General features: G+C 35.8%; 4 protein-coding genes and 1 long non-coding RNA gene across 7 annotated transcripts in view; 2 read left to right on the forward strand and 3 right to left on the reverse strand.

Annotated features, from left to right (window-relative positions):
• Positions 1–1,034: 1,034 nt before the first annotated feature.
• Positions 1,035–3,073, reverse strand: LOC107071496 (uncharacterized). Its single transcript, XM_015330536.2, has 5 exons — positions 2,907–3,073; positions 2,728–2,799; positions 1,791–1,862; positions 1,429–1,677; positions 1,035–1,168 (listed from the first exon to the last, which is right to left on the reverse strand). Exons 1-5 carry the CDS (start codon positions 3,071–3,073, stop codon positions 1,096–1,098), a joined length of 633 nt encoding a protein of 210 aa, XP_015186022.2. The 3' UTR covers positions 1,035–1,095.
• Positions 3,074–3,322: 249 nt separating this feature from the next.
• Positions 3,323–5,866, forward strand: LOC107071494 (Nop56 ribonucleoprotein). The gene is made up of 3 exons (XM_015330532.2): positions 3,323–3,446; positions 3,663–4,234; positions 4,323–5,866. Exons 1-3 carry the CDS (start codon positions 3,444–3,446, stop codon positions 5,380–5,382), a joined length of 1,635 nt encoding a protein of 544 aa, XP_015186018.2. The 5' UTR covers positions 3,323–3,443; the 3' UTR covers positions 5,383–5,866.
• LOC149032886 (uncharacterized) overlaps positions 5,394–22,212 on the reverse strand; it is a 52,833-nt gene continuing 36,014 nt past the window's right edge. The window contains exon 2 of the long non-coding RNA XR_016176226.1: positions 5,394–6,389. This is a non-coding gene — a long non-coding RNA (uncharacterized LOC149032886). The remainder of the gene's footprint in view (positions 6,390–22,212) is intronic.
• LOC149032887 (uncharacterized) lies at positions 6,396–13,923 on the forward strand. Of its 2 annotated transcripts, XR_016176224.1 has the most exons (3): positions 6,396–7,016; positions 7,322–13,366; positions 13,411–13,923. XR_016176224.1 is itself a non-coding variant. In XM_015330534.2 (2 exons), exons 1-2 carry the CDS (start codon positions 6,777–6,779, stop codon positions 11,897–11,899), a joined length of 4,818 nt encoding a protein of 1,605 aa, XP_015186020.2. In that variant the 5' UTR covers positions 6,396–6,776; the 3' UTR covers positions 11,900–13,923. The 2 variants fall into 2 exon arrangements, 1 of the variants encoding a protein (XP_015186020.2); XM_015330534.2 differs by having other exon boundaries at positions 7,322–13,923.
• LOC107071493 (uncharacterized) lies at positions 13,569–21,274 on the reverse strand. 2 transcript variants are annotated; one of them, XM_015330529.2, is made up of 2 exons: positions 15,368–21,274; positions 13,569–15,284 (listed from the first exon to the last, which is right to left on the reverse strand). In XM_015330529.2, exon 1 carries the CDS (start codon positions 21,267–21,269, stop codon positions 16,173–16,175), a length of 5,097 nt encoding a protein of 1,698 aa, XP_015186015.2. In that variant the 5' UTR covers positions 21,270–21,274; the 3' UTR covers positions 13,569–15,284; positions 15,368–16,172. The 2 variants fall into 2 exon arrangements, with proteins under 2 accessions (XP_015186015.2, XP_015186017.2); XM_015330531.2 differs by lacking the exon at positions 13,569–15,284 and having other exon boundaries at positions 17,352–17,578; positions 17,670–21,274.

The raw sequence follows: 22,212 nt of genomic DNA on the forward strand, positions 1-22,212 counted from the left end.
CAATTATATATTGGCCATTCTGGTCCAACACCTTTTGCCATCTTTCTGGTAGTAGCATGATTCCACGCTCATAAAATTTTTGGTGGCTGAATGCTGGCAAAAAAACGGATCCAGGTGATTTTTGACCTCTTCATTTGAAGTGAAGGTTTTACCGTTCAAAAAATTTTGCAATGACCGAAACTAATAATAATTCGAAGGTGCCAGATCTGGAGAATATGGTGATTGTGGCAGTGTATCCCATTCAAGCTGTAAAAGCTTTTGGCGAATGACCAAACTTGTATGAGGTCTCGCATTATCTTGATGGAACACTACACCTTTTCTGTTGATTAATTCTGGCCTTTTTTGTTGAAGTACATACATCATTTAGTTTGTCCAGCTGATGACAGTAGACTTCCGAATTAATTATTGTGTTACCTGATAAAAGCTCGAAAAAAACGATTCCTTTAAAATCCCACCAAACAGACAGTATCACCTTTTTTTGATGGATATTGGCTTTCGAAATGTTTTGAGCCAGTTCATCTTTTTTGCTCCATGATCTCTTGCGTTTGACATTGTCATATACAACCCATTTTTCGTCCCCAGTAATGATCCGCTTCAAAAATGGATCATTTTCGTGACGTTAGAGAAGCTAATCACAGACGTCAACGCGACGACACAAATTTCTCTCTGTGAGAACATGGGGAACCCATATATCGAGCTTCGAGGTTAAACCCAGGCCTTTCCAGTGGTCATAAACAGTTGAATTCGATAAATTTAACCTCTCACCGATCTCACGTGTTGTTATTCGCCAATTTGCATCAACTAATGCCTTTATCGTGTCTTTATCAGTTTCAACCGGCCTTCCAGAACATGGTGCATCTTCAACATCAAAATTGCCGGATCAAAATTTTGCAAAACCAGTTTTGGCACTGGCGTACTGTCAACACACATCGGTTAATTTCTTTCTAGCTTGAACAGCATTTTTACCTTTTCTATAGTAAAAAAAAGTCAAATATGACGAAAATGTTGCTTATTGCTCTCCATATTTAAAAGGGCACCAATCAAAAACTACTGCGTAGAATTAATTGAACTTTTTCACACACAAGCCTTGTTATATCAGCTCTCAAAACATATAATGATTATACAGCTTAAGTGTGAAGTTTCGTTCGAAAAAATACAATTAAATCCTCTGTCGGGAAAAAAACGAAATTACTTTTCGAACAATCCGAATATATAGAATTTTAATTCGATATATTGAAAAATATATTACGCCTACGCTTATTGATAGATATGACAGATTTTGAAAATAAGTAACGTGTTATACAGATTTATATTTTTTTCAATATACACGATGAATAAATTAACACGTATTTATTATGTATGTATAAAATGTTATAATATATATATATATGTGTGTGTGTATTATCTTCTCGTAAAACATTTTCTTACATATTCGCTTTAGAAATTGTCGAATTTATTGGCGATATGGTTTCCGAATATTTCATTTTTTTCAATTGTTTTACAATCGATGATTGAAGATAACGTGAAACCATATCCAAAAATTCTTCGTGTCGTAAAATATTTATTATTCGAAGAATTTTTGCAGGTATTTTTGGTATTTTTAATGCCTCATTGTTGTTACTTTTTTTCAATGTTTTACGCCGAGGAACAACGACAGTAGAATGACATTTTCTTACACTGTAAAAATTAAAGATATTTTTAGTACATTAACTTAATATATATGTGTGATATTAATTAATAATAAATAATATAATATTATTTGTATAATTAACATTAAATCCAAAATTTACCAAAGATTTGATTCCTTTGTTCTTCCCACTCTTCTGCGCCGACGAACAACAGTGGATTGACATTTTCTTACACTAGAAAAATTCAAATTAATCTTTAAAAGATATTTTTAAAATATTAATTTTTAAGGAGCACCACTAGTGTAAAATTAAAAAAAAAATCGAAGTTTTTTTTTGCATATTTCGATAATCTTTACTTTCAAAAATAACATACTCAAATTTCAAGTGCATATCACAAATAGTTTTTGAATTAGCGCCATTTAATATTTCTTCATTTATAACTAATCAAATCAGCAACCAAAACATTAAACGCGTTTTTCTCGAAACTACATTTTCCAGAATTTGTTGCAATTATAATTCGAAGACAAATCATTCGATATTTAAAGAATTATATTTGTACACTATATGAATTATATATAATATTGAAATAACAAATATTATCTAACGATTCATTTTTGATAATATCGTGCAAAATTCATAGAGATACTACACATAGAGAAGGCGAGCCAGCATAAAATCTGTCGGCGAAAAAAAAAAAGAGATAGAACATGAGAGGTTGATGTTGTCTCTCTCTAACTTGCGCTGAGCGGCGCATGCGCATTAATCTGCTAGTAGAGGTGGCAGACAAGTCTAATGCGCATGCACCGGTACCGCATGAGTTAGAGAGAGACAACATTAACCTTTCAATGAGTTTATGCAAAGACATTTCCACTTACATAGGAGCCTATGGTTCTCCTACTTTATAATATCTCTATGGCAAAATTACATTGAATTTATTTAATTAAAAATAATGTGATGTGAAATAACTGATAAACTAATATATTTTTAAATTTTGACTTAACCACTTTCATAATTAAGGGGCACATATGTGAAATTAATTATAAGGGAATAAAATAATATTCTTTGTAAATATCACGTTAAAACAAAAACAAAAATTTACCCTAGATTTGATTCCTTGATTTTTCTTAACTTCCTGCGCCGACGAAGAACAGTTGAATGATATTTTTTTACACTATAAAAATTAAAGATATTTTTAAAACATTAATATGACATATTAGGAAAATTAATTACAAAGAAATAACATATTTTTTTAAACTTAATATTAAAACAAAACTTTACCCGAGATTTGATTCCTCGTTTTTTCCTACATCCAACGATGCATCCGGATCAGATTTGACAGGATTTATTTTTGATTCGTTAAATAAATTTTCCGTGACAGTAATTATCTTACGAATTTTAAATTTATTACGTGTCATAATGTAAGATTCGTTTAATTGGGTTCCCATATGAAAAAAATCCTGTGTTATATTAAAAATAGATTTCACGAAAATTAAAAAACAATCAAAAACAGAAAATATGTGTATCAAACATTAAACAAAAGATTAAACGTTTCACCTTGTTAACATTTAAATCACATCAAAATAAATTTTAAATCGATCATTCGATCGTACAATCGATAGGATTATCAATCGATATTAACGTCGATAGAAAACTTCCTGGCGATTGACCTGCCATCTACAAGATGTTTTATGCTAGCAACATTTCCACGAGTTAATTTGCCGCGTGTACACGTGTTTAGTTATTAGAATAATGAATAGCTAATTGTAAATTAAATATTTCTGTGTAAAGTGAATGAAATATTAAAAAAATCGAAACATGGTAAATTAATTATTCTTATTTACTAATAATAATAATATAAATTTACATATAAAAATATAATATATTAAGTGATATATAGGTTATTTTTTAAAAATCAATTTTAAGGAAATAAACAATCCTTTTGTTAATTACTAATAAAATAATAATAATAATAATAATAATAAGAAAATTTAAATCATTATTTATTATTTTTAACTTAAATGTGTATTTTTTCAGGCACAAACTTACGTTTTATATGAGCATGCTGCAGGTTATGCAGTGTTCAGTATAAAAGAATTTGAAGAAGTAGGAATGTTATTACCTCAAGTTGAAGCATCAGTAACAGATGTATCACGATTTAGATCTGTCGTGAAACTTGTTGGATTTTTACCTTTTAAAACTGCTTTAGCAGCACTAGAAAATGTAAACAGTATCTCTGAAGGCATCGTACCCGAAGATTTACAATTGTTTTTAGATTCAATTGTGCCCAAATCTGATAAGAAAAATAAAATTATTCTTGGTGTGTCGGATCCAAAATTAGGTGCCAGTATAACAGAAGCATTGGGCATAAAATGTGATCACACAGGTGCTATACCTGAAATCATTCGAGGAATACGATTCCATTTTCATAATCTAATTAAAGGTTTTACTTCCAAAAGTTCTGCAGTAGCTCAACTCGGACTTGGTCATAGTTATTCAAGAGCTAAAGTAAAGTTTAATGTCAATCGTGTAGATAATATGATCATACAAAGTATAGCTTTATTGGATCAATTGGACAAAGACATTAATACATTTAGTATGCGTATTCGGTAAGATTAAATTCTTTGTATGATAGAATATATGATAAATTTTATATTGTTTAAAAATCTATGTTATAATATGTTTACTCTGTTTCAGTGAATGGTACAGTTATCATTTTCCGGAATTAGATAAAATTGTTCCTGAAAATTATATGTTTGCTAAAGTAGCACAAGTAATTAAAAATAGAAGTGAATTAACTGAAGAGAGGTTGGATGAATTGGAACAAATTGTTATGGACAGGGCAAAGGCTCAAGCAATTATAGATGCTTCTAAGTCTAGTATGGGTATGGATATCCATCCTGTGGACCTTCTTAATATTGAGATGTTTGCTAAACGTGTAACAGGATTGGCGGATTATAGAAAGAATTTATCTGAATATTTAAAATCTAAAATGGAAGGTATTGCACCAAATCTGGCTACTCTTATAGGAAATCAAGTAGGAGCTAGGTTAATAGCACATGCTGGATCGTTAACCAATCTAGCCAAATATCCTGCATCTACAGTTCAGATATTAGGTGCTGAAAAAGCATTATTTAGAGCATTAAAGACAAGAGGTAATACACCAAAATATGGATTATTGTTCCATTCTACATTTATTGGTCGTGCTGGCACTAAAAACAAAGGAAGAATTTCGAGATACTTGGCTAACAAATGCTCTATCGCATCAAGAATAGATTGTTTTACTGAAACACCAACAAATATCTTTGGTGAAAAATTACGTCAGCAAGTAGAAGATCGCTTGAAATTCTATGAAACAGGTGAAATACCTAAGAAAAATATAGACGTGATGCAGGAAGCATTAGAAGAAGTTCAACATGTAGTAACTGAGACAGAAATAAAATCATCAAAGAAGAAGAAATCAAAAAATCAAAAAGAAAAAGTGGAAGAATTAGAAAATGGTGATACTACTATTCATGAAAATGGAGAGAAAAAGGAACTTGTTGAAGAGGGTGAAGAACCTGTAAAGAAGAAGAAGACAAAAAGTCCAAAAAGAAAAGTAAAGGAATTAGAAAATGGTGATACTACTATTAATGATGATTCTACTATTCATGAAAATGGAGAGAAAAAGGAACTTGTTGAAGAGGGTGAAGAACCTGTAAAGAAGAAGAAGAAGAAAAATAAAAGATCCAAAAGTATAGGTGAAACGGCGACGTAAATAATATTCAATTTTCTTACTTATATTATTGCTATACTTGTTATCTTATGCATACACATTCAAAGAAGTTGCATATTCATTTTACAGAATTTTGTAAAATTTCCACATAGCTTTTTATACAGTTCTCCCTTACAATTAGAAATAAATTTCATTCAATTATTCTCTTTTAAATTAGTATGAAACTACTTATAAATTATCTTATTAGATTCCTTTAGTTTCTTTCATTTTTCCTATTTTATTTCATTGTAAAATGATATACTATTAGTTATTATTATCTATATATTCCAGTCGATCTTTTCTTATCCTTAGCAATATGCATTGTAAATACCTCTATGAATATTATATATTATTTTTTTCGCCATGATTTAACTGATTTTACATAGTAGTTTTTATTACTAATGTCATAATATAACATTATAAAATACGGTTTTCCATAAATGTAGTTATGACAACAAATTGTAAAATATACATTTTTGTAATCCAATTATCTGGTATAAATGTTTATTTTTTTCATTACTCAACCCATTTCCAAGAAAACGTAGGAAGTAGTTTTACAGTCATTCTTATTAAAGTAGTATTTCATAAATGTAAGGAAGATTGATTGTGGTATTATGGCATAAAATAAAACGTCATTTTTGTATTAACACCAGCACCAATGAGTATTTAATAATAACGATAAAATTGTAATGTATATATAAATACCTGAATTAATAGTTACAATTATAGGATCTATACTAATATAAATAAAAATTCAGTCAAAAATGCCTAAATTATTAATTTGTTATCAAACACATTTGTATGTACAAAGTACGAACAATGTGTAAAACAATGTGTATTGTGTCTATGTTTTCTCCGCGGCGCGTGGTGGGGGTATTATTTCTCCTATGTGGGGCAGCTAACCTCGGCTTTTCTCGGCTTCTTTCGGTTTCTCAACACACCGAAACGTAACATTTCGTTGTGTGCGAGGCGTGCTGGGCTCGAGAGAAGGGGTAGAAATGTTCTACGATCTGGCTTCACTGGTGTAAACAGATATGATGTTGATATATTTATACGTTCATAACGTACATTTATTATTTAGATATCAAATTAAAATCTAATTTTTTTTTGTTTATTATGATGTACAGTTGCTTAATTAAATCTGGCCGTAAATAAGGGTTGCTGGCTATTAAAGATGGTAAATATTAAAGGTAGAGTGAGAGGAAGTTATCGCGCAACATCACTTGTCAGACGAGGATAGCGATTGTCAGCTGTACGACACTTTAAAGCCACTGCGCTTGCGTCGAACGCTAATGTTTTCAATTGAACAGCTGCGACATTATTATTCTAACCACGTTGTTTTGAAGTTCGTAATACACAACGTTATATATATATATATTGTTGTTATTTTGTAAAAGATGAAGACGTGTTTTCTGTGTGACAAAAAGTGCAATGTACTTGACTTTAATAATGCATCATTTAAAAAGTGTTCGCTAATGTTATTGTTTCGTCGTAAGAAAAAATATAAATATCACGACATTTCGTTAACAACTAAATCTACCAAAAGTTTTGGATATCATAGAGTGTGTCTACAAAAAATTACAGTTCTAAAGCAAAAAGATAAAGAAGAATTCGAAGATTTTTGCAAAACACAAACCGTAAGTAAAATTTTTAATTGAACTTAAGAATAATATAGGTTATAGTTACGATATAAATAATACAGTGCTAACTTTGAGGTTTTTTTGTTTGTTTGTTAAAAATTATGTGTATATTTTGAAATTTTTCTTATTTTTATGAAATAACGTGGTAAGTAACTACTTACTCCTAAGAGATATTACATTTCTCAGACAGGTAGAATTTATCACGTATATTTTCATTTAATTATATCAAATACAATGCAAACAGCGATGTTGAATGAAAATGATATATTTAACAGTAACACCGTATTTCTTATAATTTACAGATTCCGAAACTCCCTTCAAATGATTCTCAGTCATTTCAAAGTTTGTCATCTGCTGCTACAACATCACAGCAAGAAGCTATTTCATCAACGACAATTAAAAACAAAAAGGCAGCCTGCCTTTTTTGTGACCATGTTGAGAAAAAAGTTGGTAAGAGACGAATTTATGTATCATTCCCGCAATCGGAAGCAACCGTTGAAACAATAAAATCAATGGCAACAAAATTAAATCACTCAAAACTACTAACGAAACTAGAGAATTCTCAATCTGTTGCTTATCATTCAATTTGTATGACATTGTATCGAAATTCACTGAAACGGCAATGTAAGGAACCTCAGGAGCCAAGATATTGGCACAAAAACCGACAATTTCATCAGTTAGCATTCGATTCTATTTCGGAAATGATAAAAACGGAAATTATTGAGAAAAATCGCGTTATGTACCTGACTGATTTGTTATCACAGTATAAATCATTGCTTTTGGAATTTGCTGAAGGTGAAGTACGCGCTGAACATTTACAGGACTATCGTGCTGAAAATTTAGAAAATAAAATAATGAAAGCTTTTGGCGATCGAATAACTGTAGAGTCATCTATGGGGACACCAAATAAGAAAATTGTGTATCAGTATGACATGGACACCTCAAGATTAGCTGCTGAAATAGCTAAGTTAGAATCAACTGAAAAGAATCGATGCAGAGATGTTGCTTACGAATTGCGAAACTGTATAACATCTCTGGAAAGTACAAAGTTGCCAGATTATCTAACACCACAGGATGCCATTTTCGGAGAGTGTGCTATTCCAGAACAACTTTTTAATTTCGTGTGCTACTTAGTTCAAGGACCAGATACTCGTCGTCAAAATTTAGGTGACGACTTAATGGAAATAAATACTGTGTGTAGATACCTGATTTATATTATATCCAAAGGTAAAGTCAAATCGTCAGAACATCCCATATTAGAAGAAGTTCAACATGTAGCAACTGAGAATGAAGTAAAATCATCAAAGAAGAAGAAATCAAAAAATCAAAAAAGAAAAGTGGAAGAATTAGAAAATGGTGATAATACTATTAATGGTATTCATGAAAATGAAGAGACAAAGGAACTTGTTGAAGAGAGTAAAGAACCTGTAAAGAAGAAGACAAGAAGTTCAACAAGAAAAGTAGAGGAATTAGAAAATGGTGATACTACTATTCATGAGAATGGAGAGAAAAAGGAACTTGTTGAAGAGAGTGAGGGACCTGTAAAGAAGAAGACAAAAAGTCCAAAAAGAAAAGTAGAGGAATTAGGAAATGGTGATACTACTATTAATGATGATATTACTATTCAGGAAAATGGAGAGACAAAGGAACTTGTTGAAGAGAATAAAGAACCTGTAAAGAAGAAGACAAAAAAACCAAAAAGAAATGTAGAGGAATTAGAAAATGATGATACTACTATTCATAAAAATGGAGAGGAAAAAGAACTTGTTGAAGAGGGTGAAGAACCTGTAAAGAAGAAGAAGACAAAAAGTTCAAAAAGAAAAGTAAAGGAATTAGAAAATGGTGATACTACTATTAATGATGATTCTACTATTCATGAAAATGGAGAGGAAAAGGAACTTGTTGAAGAGAGTGAAGAACTTGTAAAGGAGAAGGAGACAAATATTCCAAAAAGAAAAGTGGAGGAATTAGAAAATGGTGATACTACTATTAATGATGATAATACTATTCATGAAAATGGAGAGGAAAAGAAACTTGTTGAAGAGAGTGAGGAACCTGTAAAGAAGAAGAAGAAGACAAATAGTCCAAAGAGACAAGTAGCGAAATTAGAAAGTGTGGATATTACTATTCATGAAAGTGAAGAGAAAAAGGAACTTGTTGAAGAGAGTGAGGAACTTGTAAAGAAGAAGAAGATAAATAGTCCAAAAAGAATAGTAGAGGAATTAGAAAATGATTATACTACTATTAATGACGATACTACTATTCAGGAAAATGGAGAGACAAAGGAACTTGTTGAAGAGAATAAAGAACCTGTAAAGAAGAAGACAAAAAAACCAAAAAGAAATGTAGAGGAATTAGAAAATGATGATACTACTATTCATAAAAATGGAGAGGAAAAAGAACTTGTTGAAGAGAGTGAGGGACCTGTAAAAAAGAAGAAGACAAAAAATCTAAAAAGAAAAGTAAAGAAATTAAAAAATAGTGATACTACTACTAATGGTATTCATGAAAATAGACAGGAAAAAGAACTTGTTGAAGAAAGTGAGGGACCTGTAAAGAAGAAGACAAAAAGTCCAAAAAGAAAAGTAGAGGAATTAGGAAATGGTGATACTACTATTAATGAAAATGGAGAGACAAAGGAACTTGTTGCAGAGAGTGAGGGACCTGTAAAGAAAAAGAAGACAAATAGTCCAAAAGAAAAAGTAGAGGAATTAGAAAATGGTGATATTTCTATTAATGACGATACTACTATTCAGGAAAATGGAGAGACAAAGGAACTTGTTGAAGAGAGTGAAGAACCTGTAAAGGACAAGAAGACAAATAGTCTAAAAAGAAAAGTAGAGGACTTAGAAAATGGTGATACTACTATTAATGATAATACTACTATTCAGGAAAATGAAGAGAAAAAGGAACTTGTTGAAGAGAGTGAAGAACCTGTAAAGGACAAGAAGACAAATAGTCCAAAAAGACAAGTAGAGGAATTAGAAAATGGTAATATTACTATTCATGAAAATGAAGAGGAAAAGGAATTTGTTGAAGACAGTGAAGAATCTGTAAAGGAGAAGAAGACAAATAGTCCAAAAAGAAAAGTAGAGGAATTAGAAAATGGTGATATTACTATTAATGATGATAATACTATTCATGAAAATGGAGAGGAAAAGAAACTTGTTGAAGAGAGTGAGGAACCTGTAAAGAAGAAGAAGAAGACAAATAGTCCAAAAAGACAAGTAGCGGAATTAGAAAGTGTGGATACTACTATTCATGAAAATGAAGAGGAAAAGGAACTTGTTGAAGAGAGTGAAGAACCTGTAAAGGAGAAGAAGACAAATAGTCCAAAAAGAAAAGTAGAGGAATTAGAAAATGGTGATACTACTATTAATGATGATAATACTATTCATGAAAATGGAGAGGAAAAGAAACTTGTTGAAGAGAGTGAGGAACCTGTAAAGAAGAAGAAGAAGACAAATAGTCCAAAGAGACAAGTAGCGAAATTAGAAAGTGTGGATATTACTATTCATGAAAGTGAAGAGAAAAAGGAACTTTTTGAAGGGAGTGAGGAACTTGTAAAGAAGAAGAAGATAAATAGTCCAAAAAGAAAAGTAGAGGAATTAGGAAATGGTGATACTACTATTAATGACGATACTACTATTCAGGAAAATGGAAAGACAAAGGAAATTGTTGAAGAGAGTGAGGAACTTGTAAAGAAGAAGAAGACAAATAGTCTAAAAAGAAAAGTAGAGGACTTAGAAAATGGTGATATTTCTATTAATGACGATACTACTATTCAGGAAAATGGAGAGACAAAGGAACTTGTTGAAGAGAGTGAAGAACCTGTAAAGGACAAGAAGACAAATAGTCTAAAAAGAAAAGTAGAGGACTTAGAAAATGGTGATATTTCTATTAATGACGATACTACTATTCAGGAAAATGGAGAGACAAAGGAACTTGTTGAAGAGAGTGAAGAACCTGTAAAGGACAAGAAGACAAATAGTCCAAAAAGACAAGTAGCGGAATTAGAAAGTGTGGATACTACTATTCATGAAAATGAAGAGAAAAAGGAACTTGTTGAAGGGACTGAGGAACTTGTAAAGAAGAAGAAGATTAATAGTCCAAAAAGAAAAGTAGAGGAATTAGGAAATGGTGATACTACTATTAATGATGATACTACTATTCAGGAAAATGGAAAGACAAAGGAAATTGTTGATGAGAGTGAGGAACTTGTAAAGAAGAAGAAGACAAATAGTCTAAAAAGAAAAGTAGAGGACTTAGAAAATGGTGATATTTCTATTAATGACGATACTACTATTCAGGAAAATGGAGAGACAAAGGAATTTGTTGAAGAGAGTGAAGAACCTGTAAAGGACAAGAAGACAAATAGTCCAAAAAGACAAGTAGAGGAATTAGAAAATGGTGATATTACTATTCATGAAAATGAAGAGGAAAAGGAACTTGTTGAAGAGAGTGAAAAACCTGTAAAGGAGAAGACAAATAGTCCAAAAAGAAAAGTAGAGGAATTAGAAAATGGTGATACTACTATTAATGATGATAATACTATTCATGAAAATGGAGAGGAAAAGAAACTTGTTGAAGAGAGTGAGGAACCTGTAAAGAAGAAGAAGAAGAAGACAAATAGTCCAAAGAGACAAGTAGCGGAATTAGAAAGTGTGGATACTACTATTCATGAAAATGAAGAGAAAAATGAACTTGTTGAAGGGAGTGAGGAACTTGTAAAGAAGAAGAAGACAAATAGTCCAAAAAGAAAAGTAGAGGAATTAGAAAATGATGATACTACTATTCATGAAAATGAAGAGAAAAAGGAACTTGTTGAAGAGAGTGAAGAATCTGTACAGAAGAAGAAGAAGATCAAAAAGTATAGGTGAAACGGCAACGTAAATAATATTACATTTTCGTACTTATTTTATTGCAATACTTGTTATCTTGTGCATACCCATTCAAAAAAGTTGCATACTCATTTTACAGAATTTCGTAAAATTTCCACATAACTTTTTATACATTTTTCCCTTACAATTAGAAATATACTTTATTTAGTTATCCTATTTTGAATTAATATAAAACGATTTATAAATTATCTTTTTAGAAATCTTATTTCTTGTTAATATTGTTTATTTTATTTCAAGTTAACATGATATACTATTAGTATTATCTATATATTCAAGTCTATATCCTGATTATTCTTACCAATGTGCATTGTAAATAGTTGTATGTATATAATTTTATTTTTATAATTGTAAATATTGGTAAAAGATTATTGTTTGTATTTTTACAGTATTTGAAAAAAATTTCTTAGTTTAATAAAAAAAACCTTAAAATTTATTTATTATAATTTATTTTTGCTTCGTTTAACCCATTACCTATCAATGGCCTTTTTTGGGATGCAATTTCAAATTTTTTGTTTTAATAACTGCAACATCAGAATAAAATACCCTAGTAGTACAAAGATATTAGATTAATATCTTTTTCACGAAAGATGAAAGGTCGGAGAAAATAAAAAGCTCCAAATATAATAAATGGTACAAGCTAGTGGTAGCGGAAGGGTTACCAAAATATTTGGAAGGTAAGTGGAGTGAAGAGAGGAAGAGAAGAGTGGCGAGATTCAGATTACGGAATGAGATGAGTAAATGGAGATACTGGGAGGAGGAGGAGAGGAGACAATGCAGGGTGTGCGGATGAGAGAGAGAGACGTGGGAGCATTTGTTGGAATGTTGCATCAGAACGATAGGTGAGGAGGAGGACGGGAGAGGAATAGAAGAGAAAATAAAAGAGATATTGGATGAGAGTGGAATAGGAGAAGAATGGATGAAGAGGGTTAAGAGCATAAGAGAGGGGTAGGAGGGACAAGGTTGGGAGTGAGGGTGGTAGAAGCGGGGGTGTGGGACGAGTGGAGGAGGAAGGGAGAAGTGAGGGAGAGAGTAGTGTTAAGATAGGTTAAGGATATAATTGTAAAAAGAGTGTAACCCTTCGGGGAAGCAGTAAAATGTATCTATCTTTAACCCTTTCGCTACGGACGAGTTCTACGGCGCGCCACTCCCGCGGGACGGGCCGCTGCGCCACAAGTGTGCACTTGCGGAAGAACTGAAGTCGCCTGCCGAAACGATTCTTTTATACTGATGTTCATATTGCCAGTTAAAAATCTCAGAGTGTAAAACAAATGCTTAACAATTACGATGGGTTACCATGGAAATAACATATAAGAATTACTCGTGCGTTTGCACGAGTAACTATACTGACCGCCTGTATGTAGTGAGCATCAGACGTTGGGTGACTATAGTCACATGCCCGTACGTAGCGAACGTCAGGCGTTTAGTGACTATAGTCACCGCCCGTACGTAGCGAACGTCAGGCGTTTGGTGACTATAGTCACCGCCCGTAGCGAAAGGGTTAATTGTCTTTCATCCTTGAAGGTGCAGTAGCCAAGAATAATGTTACAATTTGTTGTATTTCGACATCAGTAATGGACGCACACTATAACACAGAACATTGATTCAAGAACAGAGAAATAATAATGATGATGAAATATATATATATATATATATATATAATGATAATAGTTTATTTAATTAATTGGAGAGCAGTATTTACAAAAGTTTACAGAAAGTGGCGTGGTTATAAAAATACAGAATATAAAAAGAATTACAAATATAAGACCGACCGACTGACTGATTGATAAACTGACTGATTTACAGAATAACTGAATATGCAGATAATTCACAGACGGATACAGATAGACTGACCCAAAAACTGAAGACTGAAAGACTAAGCACTGATACAGACAGACTGATATGCAGACAGACAGACTAAAAACTGATAGACTAACTAAGGATAGGCTTTCTTACTCCTTTTCACATATTTATATCAGAAATGAGCTACACTCCTTTAGAGAGAGGAGATTATGAATCTTATTGACCAATAGCATAAGGATTCACCCCAAAGTCCACCGATAGGTACAGCCTATGGTTTTTGGTAATGAAAACTATGCATAAAGGAACTTTGTCTAGAATATCAGAATATCACTTCTTTTTATGGTATCGTACGTGCTTAGATAGGAATCCAGAACTTCTCAAAGGGCCCAACACTGCACAAAAGGTTTACATCGCACCAATATATCTCGGTAATTCTTAGGTTTGTTTATGGCCCTCCTAAATCTTTTCTTTTAGTCTCTCAATAGTGTTTTTCTTTCCAGAAAATAAATAAAATATAAAGAAAATAACTAAATACTAAGTTTTTCGTCTACAAATTAGGCATTGATATATCTCGTTTTTGTCTGAATGTGATACAATTTTTCAGACAACACGAGAAGTCGATACAACTCGCAAAATGTCTTTTAAAAATAAAAAATTTCAAATATCAAAAAGAACATGGGCTGTTACTTTTGAAAGTGACCTAACTCCATTTTCCCCCAAAAAATCGAGTTAGCTACCGTAATAGTTACATTTTTACATGATCTATTCATTCTGAAGCAATTTGTTACAAATAATATTTAAAATCATGAAGATTTTGTAAGAAGAAAATTTGCTGATCAACAAAATGATGAAAAGTTTATTTTGAAAGTGGCCTTTCTTCTCCATTTGTTGTTAGAAAACGCATATTATTTCATTTAATTATTGCCACTATTTTTAATAGAAAATAAATTGAACACCTTTAAAAACACTTAAACAGTATAATTCGTTAGTATATTTTGAATAGCATTGAAATGCAAACTGGATGGAAATGCCGAACTGGATACGTCGGTGGCCAGGCGAAGAGGAGCGGTTGGCGACAGGAACACAGTGTTTGAGCGAGCTCTCGATGACATAGAGGCAGAAGTCCGATGAGAGTGTGGAGGCACCACCACCGTGTACCGCCACAATGTGCGGCGGTGCTATTAGTTTAACGACCCAATCGGCCAGGAAGTCTCATAGTGCACAACAGCGCACGGAATTTTCCTGGTACACCCGATGATAGTGGCACCAGCGCTGTGCTGCTGGCGCGGCGCCCCCTGCGGCCCTGCCGATGGAAGGTTTACGTGCACGTGGTCGAGATCTCGATCGACCACCAAGGCTGGCGGCCAGCTAGCTGAGCCATGATGAGGTTTCGTGATAACGACGAGGTGGGAGAGCGTCGAGCGAATTGCCGCGAGCCACGTGGTCCCGCTGAGGCTCAGGCCTGAGCGAGGTAGCGTCGGGCTGAGAGATAGAGCGACCTCGCCACACAGAACAGATGTCCAGGAAGGTCTCGATGATCTCGTCGGCCGTGCAGGCGACGCACCTGGTTGAATTATTGTTCGTGTTAGATAGGTATAATGGGGTGATTATATACGGTCTCACCAACATGAGTATGTACATACTCACCAAATTGATGTGTTCTTAAACTCCTCTTGTTCTCTCGCTTCAGGTGTACACTCGCAGGCGTCCAGCGGAAGAATATCCCAATTGTTTTTGGTATTCTTCCCAACAGGACGCTTGTAACAAAGATTTTAGTGTGGGGGGGCGTCCCCGCCCCATCGTTCGTTCGTTTCTTTCAGGAAGTAGCGTGACGTCTTACTGCCACGGCGCGTATTTCGACTAGCGTTTGACAGTCTCAGGTCGATTCCGACCGTTCATACTCCCCCCGTTGAGAGTGTAACGATCAATTACCTTAGCCACCAGTGTCGGTGTGACGTGATTAGTTAGAATAAAGTTTACAATGCTTGAAACGCGGGTCGCTTAACCCTTTCGCGCCGCATATATACGGCATCCACGCCATAACGTTCGGCGAGTCTCCGTTCAGGGTCGATACCTCGGCGGACGGGACTGCCGTAGCGAAAGGGTTAAAGGGGTGATATTCTGGTCTAGAGGCATGAATTTTAGGTACTTTTTCAAGTGCAATAACAAAAAAACGAATAATATTTTCACTATCTATAATGCAACAAGATATTTATTAATATTTCAAGAATAGATGAAAAAAGAAAATTGATTTTTTCCAATTTCTAGACCAGAATACCCCCCCTTAACATATTCAATACATCGCTGGTCAGGTGATCTATCCGTCTTGTACGTAAAAGAAAAGTGATTATAAAGTTTAGACAATAAAATAATGAATAATAAAAGATAATAAAGTTTAGAAATGTCAATGGTTCGATTCTAAAAGATACAATACAATACATTTAACGAGTATCTATAACAACGGGCAAATAGTGGTCGCATTTCGCTTTACAATTCCGTAAGTAGTTTTCACGGATACTACTCGTATTACATCATCTTCTCCTGGGTGATTCAAGATCCGTCCCAGCGGCCACCTCATACAAGGTTGATTCTTGTTAATGAGAATGACGACGGTGTCCTTTTTAATTTTTTTCTGGGAGTGTATCCACTTTTGACGTTTTTGCAATTCTCGTAGATACTCGATGTACCATCGTCGCCAGAAGTGTTTTCGTACTTTCATGATGTGCTTCCATGAAGATAATTGATTTGCTGGAATCTTAGTATAATTTTCCTCTGACAGTGTCGTAATTGGCTTGTCAACTAGAAAATGTGCAGGACTTAGTGCTGTTACGTCGTTCGAGTCTGACGGGATAGGAAATAGCGGACGCGAATTTAAAATAGCCTCGATTTCGATCACGAATTTGGTCAACTCTTTGTACGTGAAGACAAGTTTTCCCACGACTCGCCTAAAATGATGTTTGAAAGATTTAACAGCTGCCTCCCACATACCTCTGAAATGAAGTGATAGGGGAGGATTAAAATGCCATGAGATTTTATGATCTACCGCAAAATCGTGGACCTTTGTCTTGTATTCGTCCGACTCGATCAAGGCGTATAACTCCCTTAATTGGTTATTGGCCCCGATGAAATTGATCCCGTTATCGGAATAAACGTGGGTCGGAACTGCTCTTCGACTCACAAACCGCTGAAAGGCGGCCAAGAACGCGTCCGTAGTCAGATCGCTGATCAATTCGATGTGTATGGCTTTTATGGTCATGCAGACAAAGATGCACCCGTATATTTTAACGCAACCTTTATTACGGTGCTTCTTTTCTTTCGCGTAAATTGGACCGAAGAAATCCACTATGACGTGGGAGAATGCGGTGACTTCTTGCTCTTGCGAGCTCGGTAGGTCATCCATTTTATTTTGGATGCCGGATGCACGGAATTGAATGCAACGTTCGCAATTACGTACGATCTTTCGCACCTGATTCTTACCGTCGAGGAGCCAGAATCGCTGCCGAAGAGCATAGAGGGTAGTCTGTATGCCGGCGTGAAAGTTTTGTTCGTGGAATTTTTGAATAAGGAGGTCGGTCACATGGTGGTACGATGGTAATAATATCGGGTATTTCTCTTGGAAGTTTAAATTCGAGTTTCGAAGTGGACCTTCCACTCGAATTAAGTCTTTTTCGTCGAAGATCGGATTTAATGTGGCGAGTTTTGTGCTCTTGACTCCCTCCGCGTCTGTTAACCTGTCCATTTCGGCGTGAAATTGTTCGCTTTGCACGATTCTTAGGACACGTCGTTCAGTTTCCGCCATTTCCGCGGTCGACAATTCTCCCTTATACGTGTTGGTCTTAAGCCATCTCCGGCATCGAGCTACAAATTTTAATAATTGCGTGTAATTGGAGAATCGCTGAAATATGTTTTCCGATTCAATTCGTGTCGTTAATACCGATAATTTTCTTACGTCCGGCAGTTTGAGAATTTCTTTGTCGGTCGGAATGGGCCACTTGGCCTCCGGTTGTTTGAGCCAAGAAGGTCCATAGAACCATGAATCGTTCATCACGAAATCTCGAGGAAGTTGTCCCCGAGATAATACGTCCGCTGGATTGTTTCCGGATTGCACGTGTCGCCATGTGATTCCTTCACAAATCTCTTGTATTTCGCGTACGCGATTCGCCGTGTATATTTTCAACGTACCAGGGTCTCTTTTCAGCCAACCCAGTACAATCATGGAATCGGACCAGAAAGTTACTTTGTCGGATCGCAATCCGGTAGCTATTCGGACTTCTCGGTACAATCGCGCAAGTGTTAATGCTCCGCATAGTTCTAAACGTGGTATGGTGGTGTCTTTAAGAGGAGCCACGCAGTTTTTAGCGCAAAGTAACCGTACGCTTATGGCATCGGATTCATCTCGCGATCTGATGTATAAGCAGCCACCGTAACCAGATTGACTTCCGCCGCAGAAACCGTGTATTTGTACTTCGATAGGGTTATCGAGTGTGATGCGTCTCTCGATCGTTAAATTATCGATTAGTGTCAACTGTTCCGCGAACGTTACCCATGAGGAATGTAATGCACTAGGTACCAATTCGTCCCAGTCGATGTGGGTTTTCCAGCAATCTTGTATTAAGATTTTGGCTGTTAAAATAACGGGGCTTAAATGTCCGAGCGGATCGAAAATCTTTGCGACTTCAGATATAATTCGTCGTTTAGTAGTTTTTTCCTTAATGTCTATGGGCGTGACTGAATAGATTAGACGATCATGATAGGCGTTCCATGAAATACCGATTGTCTTTAAAATAGGAGTATCCTCAGAGCAGAGGTCAACGTCGACGTTCTTTGTATCTAAGTTTTTGAGCACCGGTCGAAAGTTGGACGACCATTGTCGCATATTAAACCCGCCTCGTTTCAATATTTCGATGATTTGATCGCGTATTTTTCCGAGGGTTTCGACATTGTCGGCCCCCGTGATGAGATCATCGACGTATAGATCGCGGTTTAGTATTTCGGCTCCGAGCGGATAATTAGCGCCTTCATCTTTCGCGAGTTGTTTTATGGTTCGCATAGCAAGAAAAGGTGCTGAGACTAATCCGAATGTCACCGTGTTAAGTTCGAACGTGCAAATCTGTTTGTTATGGAACCAAAATATCCGTTGATATTTGCGATCGTCCGGATGAATCCATATCTGTCGATACATTTTCTCAATATTCGCGGTCAGGACGTACCGATACGTACGGAATCGTAACAAATGTTCTACTTGAGTGTCTTGAATTGTAGGTCCGACTAACAGGGTACTGTTGAGAGAAAGTTTCTTCTCATCTTTCGTAGAAGCTGCGAATACGATCCGTACCTCTGTTTTCATGCTGGTTGATTTAAAGACCGAGAAATGGGGAATATAGCAACCTCCCGGAAGATCGTTTGCGACCATCGACATATGTCCTAAATCGATATATTCCTGCATAATCCGTTCGTATTCCTTCCGGATTTCGGGAGTCGCCTCTAACCTCTTCCAATGAGTTTGTAAACGGCGTAAAGCTGTAGCGCGCATATTGCTGTAATCGTGCCCCTCTTCGCGGAAAGGTAGACGCACAATGTACCGTCCCGATTCGTCGCGTTTCGTATTTTGGACATAATGATTTTCGCATTCTATTTCATTTACTGACTTTGATCGTGTTATATTCGTGTCTTCTATTGACCAAAACTTTTCTAACTGTTCCTTTAATTCGGTCGTCGCAAAGAACGTGTTGTTTAAATTAGGTTCTTTCGATTTGATTCCGACGATCACCCAACCTAATTCCGTCTTCTGAAGCATAAAATCACCGCGTGCTTGTGACCAAAAAACTGGTCCTATCGACATGAGGGCTAACGTTGTTTCAGAACCTATCAAGATTTCGACCGGTCGTGGCAAATGGAACTGGGGATCCGCCAGTTTTCGATCGCTCGGAATTTGAGCGATTCTTCGCGGGAAAATTTCGCTAGGTACCTGATCGGCTATCTTAGAGACGACGAGTAACGAGAGATTCCGTCTATAAAATTTACAGTGTATCGATTGAATTCTTATTTCGATAATGCCTGCCGATAGAGTTCTGGTATCATTTATAGCATTAATGGGGATCGAACATGGCTTAATCGGTAAGAGTAAATCTCTCGCGATGTTCTCTGTAATGAAGTGTGCTGTGGCGCACGTATCTAATAACGCCCGACAGTTTTTAAAGGTCTTGTCTCCCCTTTTAACACCGCAAATAGCACTCATAAGGAGTTCATTCGGTTCACAGCGCAAGTTGACATGAAAGATCGGTGTTAGTCGTAAGGAGATAGGTTTGGTTTGGGATGTCGACGCGATCCCGCTCTTCGCGGGGGACTGACTCTCCAGTTTCATGATCTCATATTTGTCATAGTCTATGTGCAGTGACGTATGATGGGCGTGGTGACAGACTCGACAAAACGAGCTCTTGCATGGATCCCGGTGCTTCCGTAAGCAATTTTTACATACTCCGTGACGTTTGACCGCCTCCAGTCTGTCTAATTTCGTCATGTTATTGAACTGGGGACAGCGGTATAAAGCATGGTCATCTCGTTTACAAAAACAACAATAATTACGGGTAGAAGATGTACTCGTTGAATGTGTATTCTGTCGTTTTTGCGGCTGTGTAGTCGTCGTCTCGGGATATCTACGTTTTGCGCAGGACTCGAGGGTCGCGGACGGTGGCGGAGTCTGCAACGGAATACTAGAACGCGTAGATCTGGTTAAAAAATCAAAAAACTGTTCAATTGTCGGATATTCGTTAGAACCGGTCTGTTTGTCCCATTCTTGTAGCATGTCAAGGGGTAAAGCGCGTTCAGCGAGACGTACTAGCAATGCATCTAGATTATTAAATGAATTAATAGTGGAGATATGAGAACGCAGTTCATTCAAAAATGCTGTTATGTCTTTTGCCGACCTGGTTTTCGGTCGAGGTATATCGATCAACGCGTCGAATGCTCGGGCTAATAGAATACGTGGTATGTCGAACGCTGTCAGTAAAGCTCCCCACGCTGCCTTATAATACTCCCCGGTTAGTTGATAATGTTGGATCGTTTGGAATGCCTGGCCGCTAAGGGCGTCGCGGAGGTATACGTGCTTTTCCAAGTCCGACAAGTCACGGCGCGCATCTACGAGCGTCAAGAAGTTAGACTTGAATGAGAGCCATTTTCCCATATCTCCGTCGAATCTTGGGATCTCGATACGGCGAAATTGAATCTGCTGATCGCAAGTATTCATAGTATCGTTATTCCTGTTAGAGTCGCTCGTAACCGCGGTCGTATCATCCGAATCAATTTTGTCTCCGATTGCGAGGTATCTCTCTACAAGCTGCTCTAATTCGTCGAATCCTCCTTCTTTAATGTCGTCATCAACACACTTTCGATACAATTGTTCGTAGCTATCTACTAAGTTGGTGAGTCTTTCGTAACGCTTTCCTAACTCCTTTTTACTTAAATTTCCTGCTTTGATTAAATTTTCGACGTGAGATAACCGCGATTCTAAAGCTTGCCGTTCTTGTCTGAGCTGTTTTCGCGATGCCATTTTGGACCGGTATTAACTATCCTACTCTTCGAAAGCTACTCAATTAATTTATAACAAATGCAAAAATCCCTTTTGTGTATGAATTAATTGCCGTGCGTTGGGTTCTCGATCACGCGGTACAGCCCTGAAACTATAGATTGTGGAGGGGATGTACGCTTCTCACTAGCTGCAGACCAATGGTGGGGATACAAAGGAATGCGGGGAAGCGGCGGAACCGCCGAAAATATGATAGTTCTTTGTCGGAGGACAAAGCGATTTCAAAGAGGTTACAAAACAACTAATTTACGAATATATACGTTACTCCTGTTGATTTTAATAATTACGTTATATATGTCTGTTCAAAACTTGGTACGAGACGACCTTTTATAAAATGATGAATGAATGAATAATTATATTGGAAATTGCGAACTTTTACTGGGTTCGAAGACGCAATTTCGCTTGAGATACGTATTAATAATTAAAGGTGTGTACGCACAAACGCACGCACGGATAATTAAATATACTTATCTCGGTTTTAAATCCTTTGTGATAACGGCTAAACTAGACGGTGTAGATGTTCGTAAAATGGTGATTCTCGACTTTGTTGTTTTCTAATCCGTTGGCACGACGTGGAGATAATCTGTTTGAAGCTTCATAAACCAGGAATCGAGAATTCACACCTCACAGGAGGCACCAAAATATTACACAGATTTCTGTAACATGGAGTCCACGAGTAATTAGTCGGCTAGGAATAAGGATAAGAAGGATGATAATAAAAATAAATTAAACACGTGGTTGAGCCAAAACACAATGTGTTGTTTTATTGGCTCGTCAGGGAATAGCCTCACGGCATATAAACCCTAGTTGTGATAGCAATCATCGGTTAATCATAGTGTTGATCAACAATGGCGATGCACGTGGTTGAATTATTCTTCGTATTAGATAGGGTGATCTCACCAAATTA

The sequence above is a fragment of the Polistes dominula genome, unplaced genomic scaffold, assembly GCF_049000335.1.
Source record: "Polistes dominula isolate Pdom_NZ unplaced genomic scaffold, Pdom_raw_medaka contig_26, whole genome shotgun sequence".
Classification (NCBI taxonomy): domain Eukaryota; kingdom Metazoa; phylum Arthropoda; class Insecta; order Hymenoptera; family Vespidae; genus Polistes; species Polistes dominula.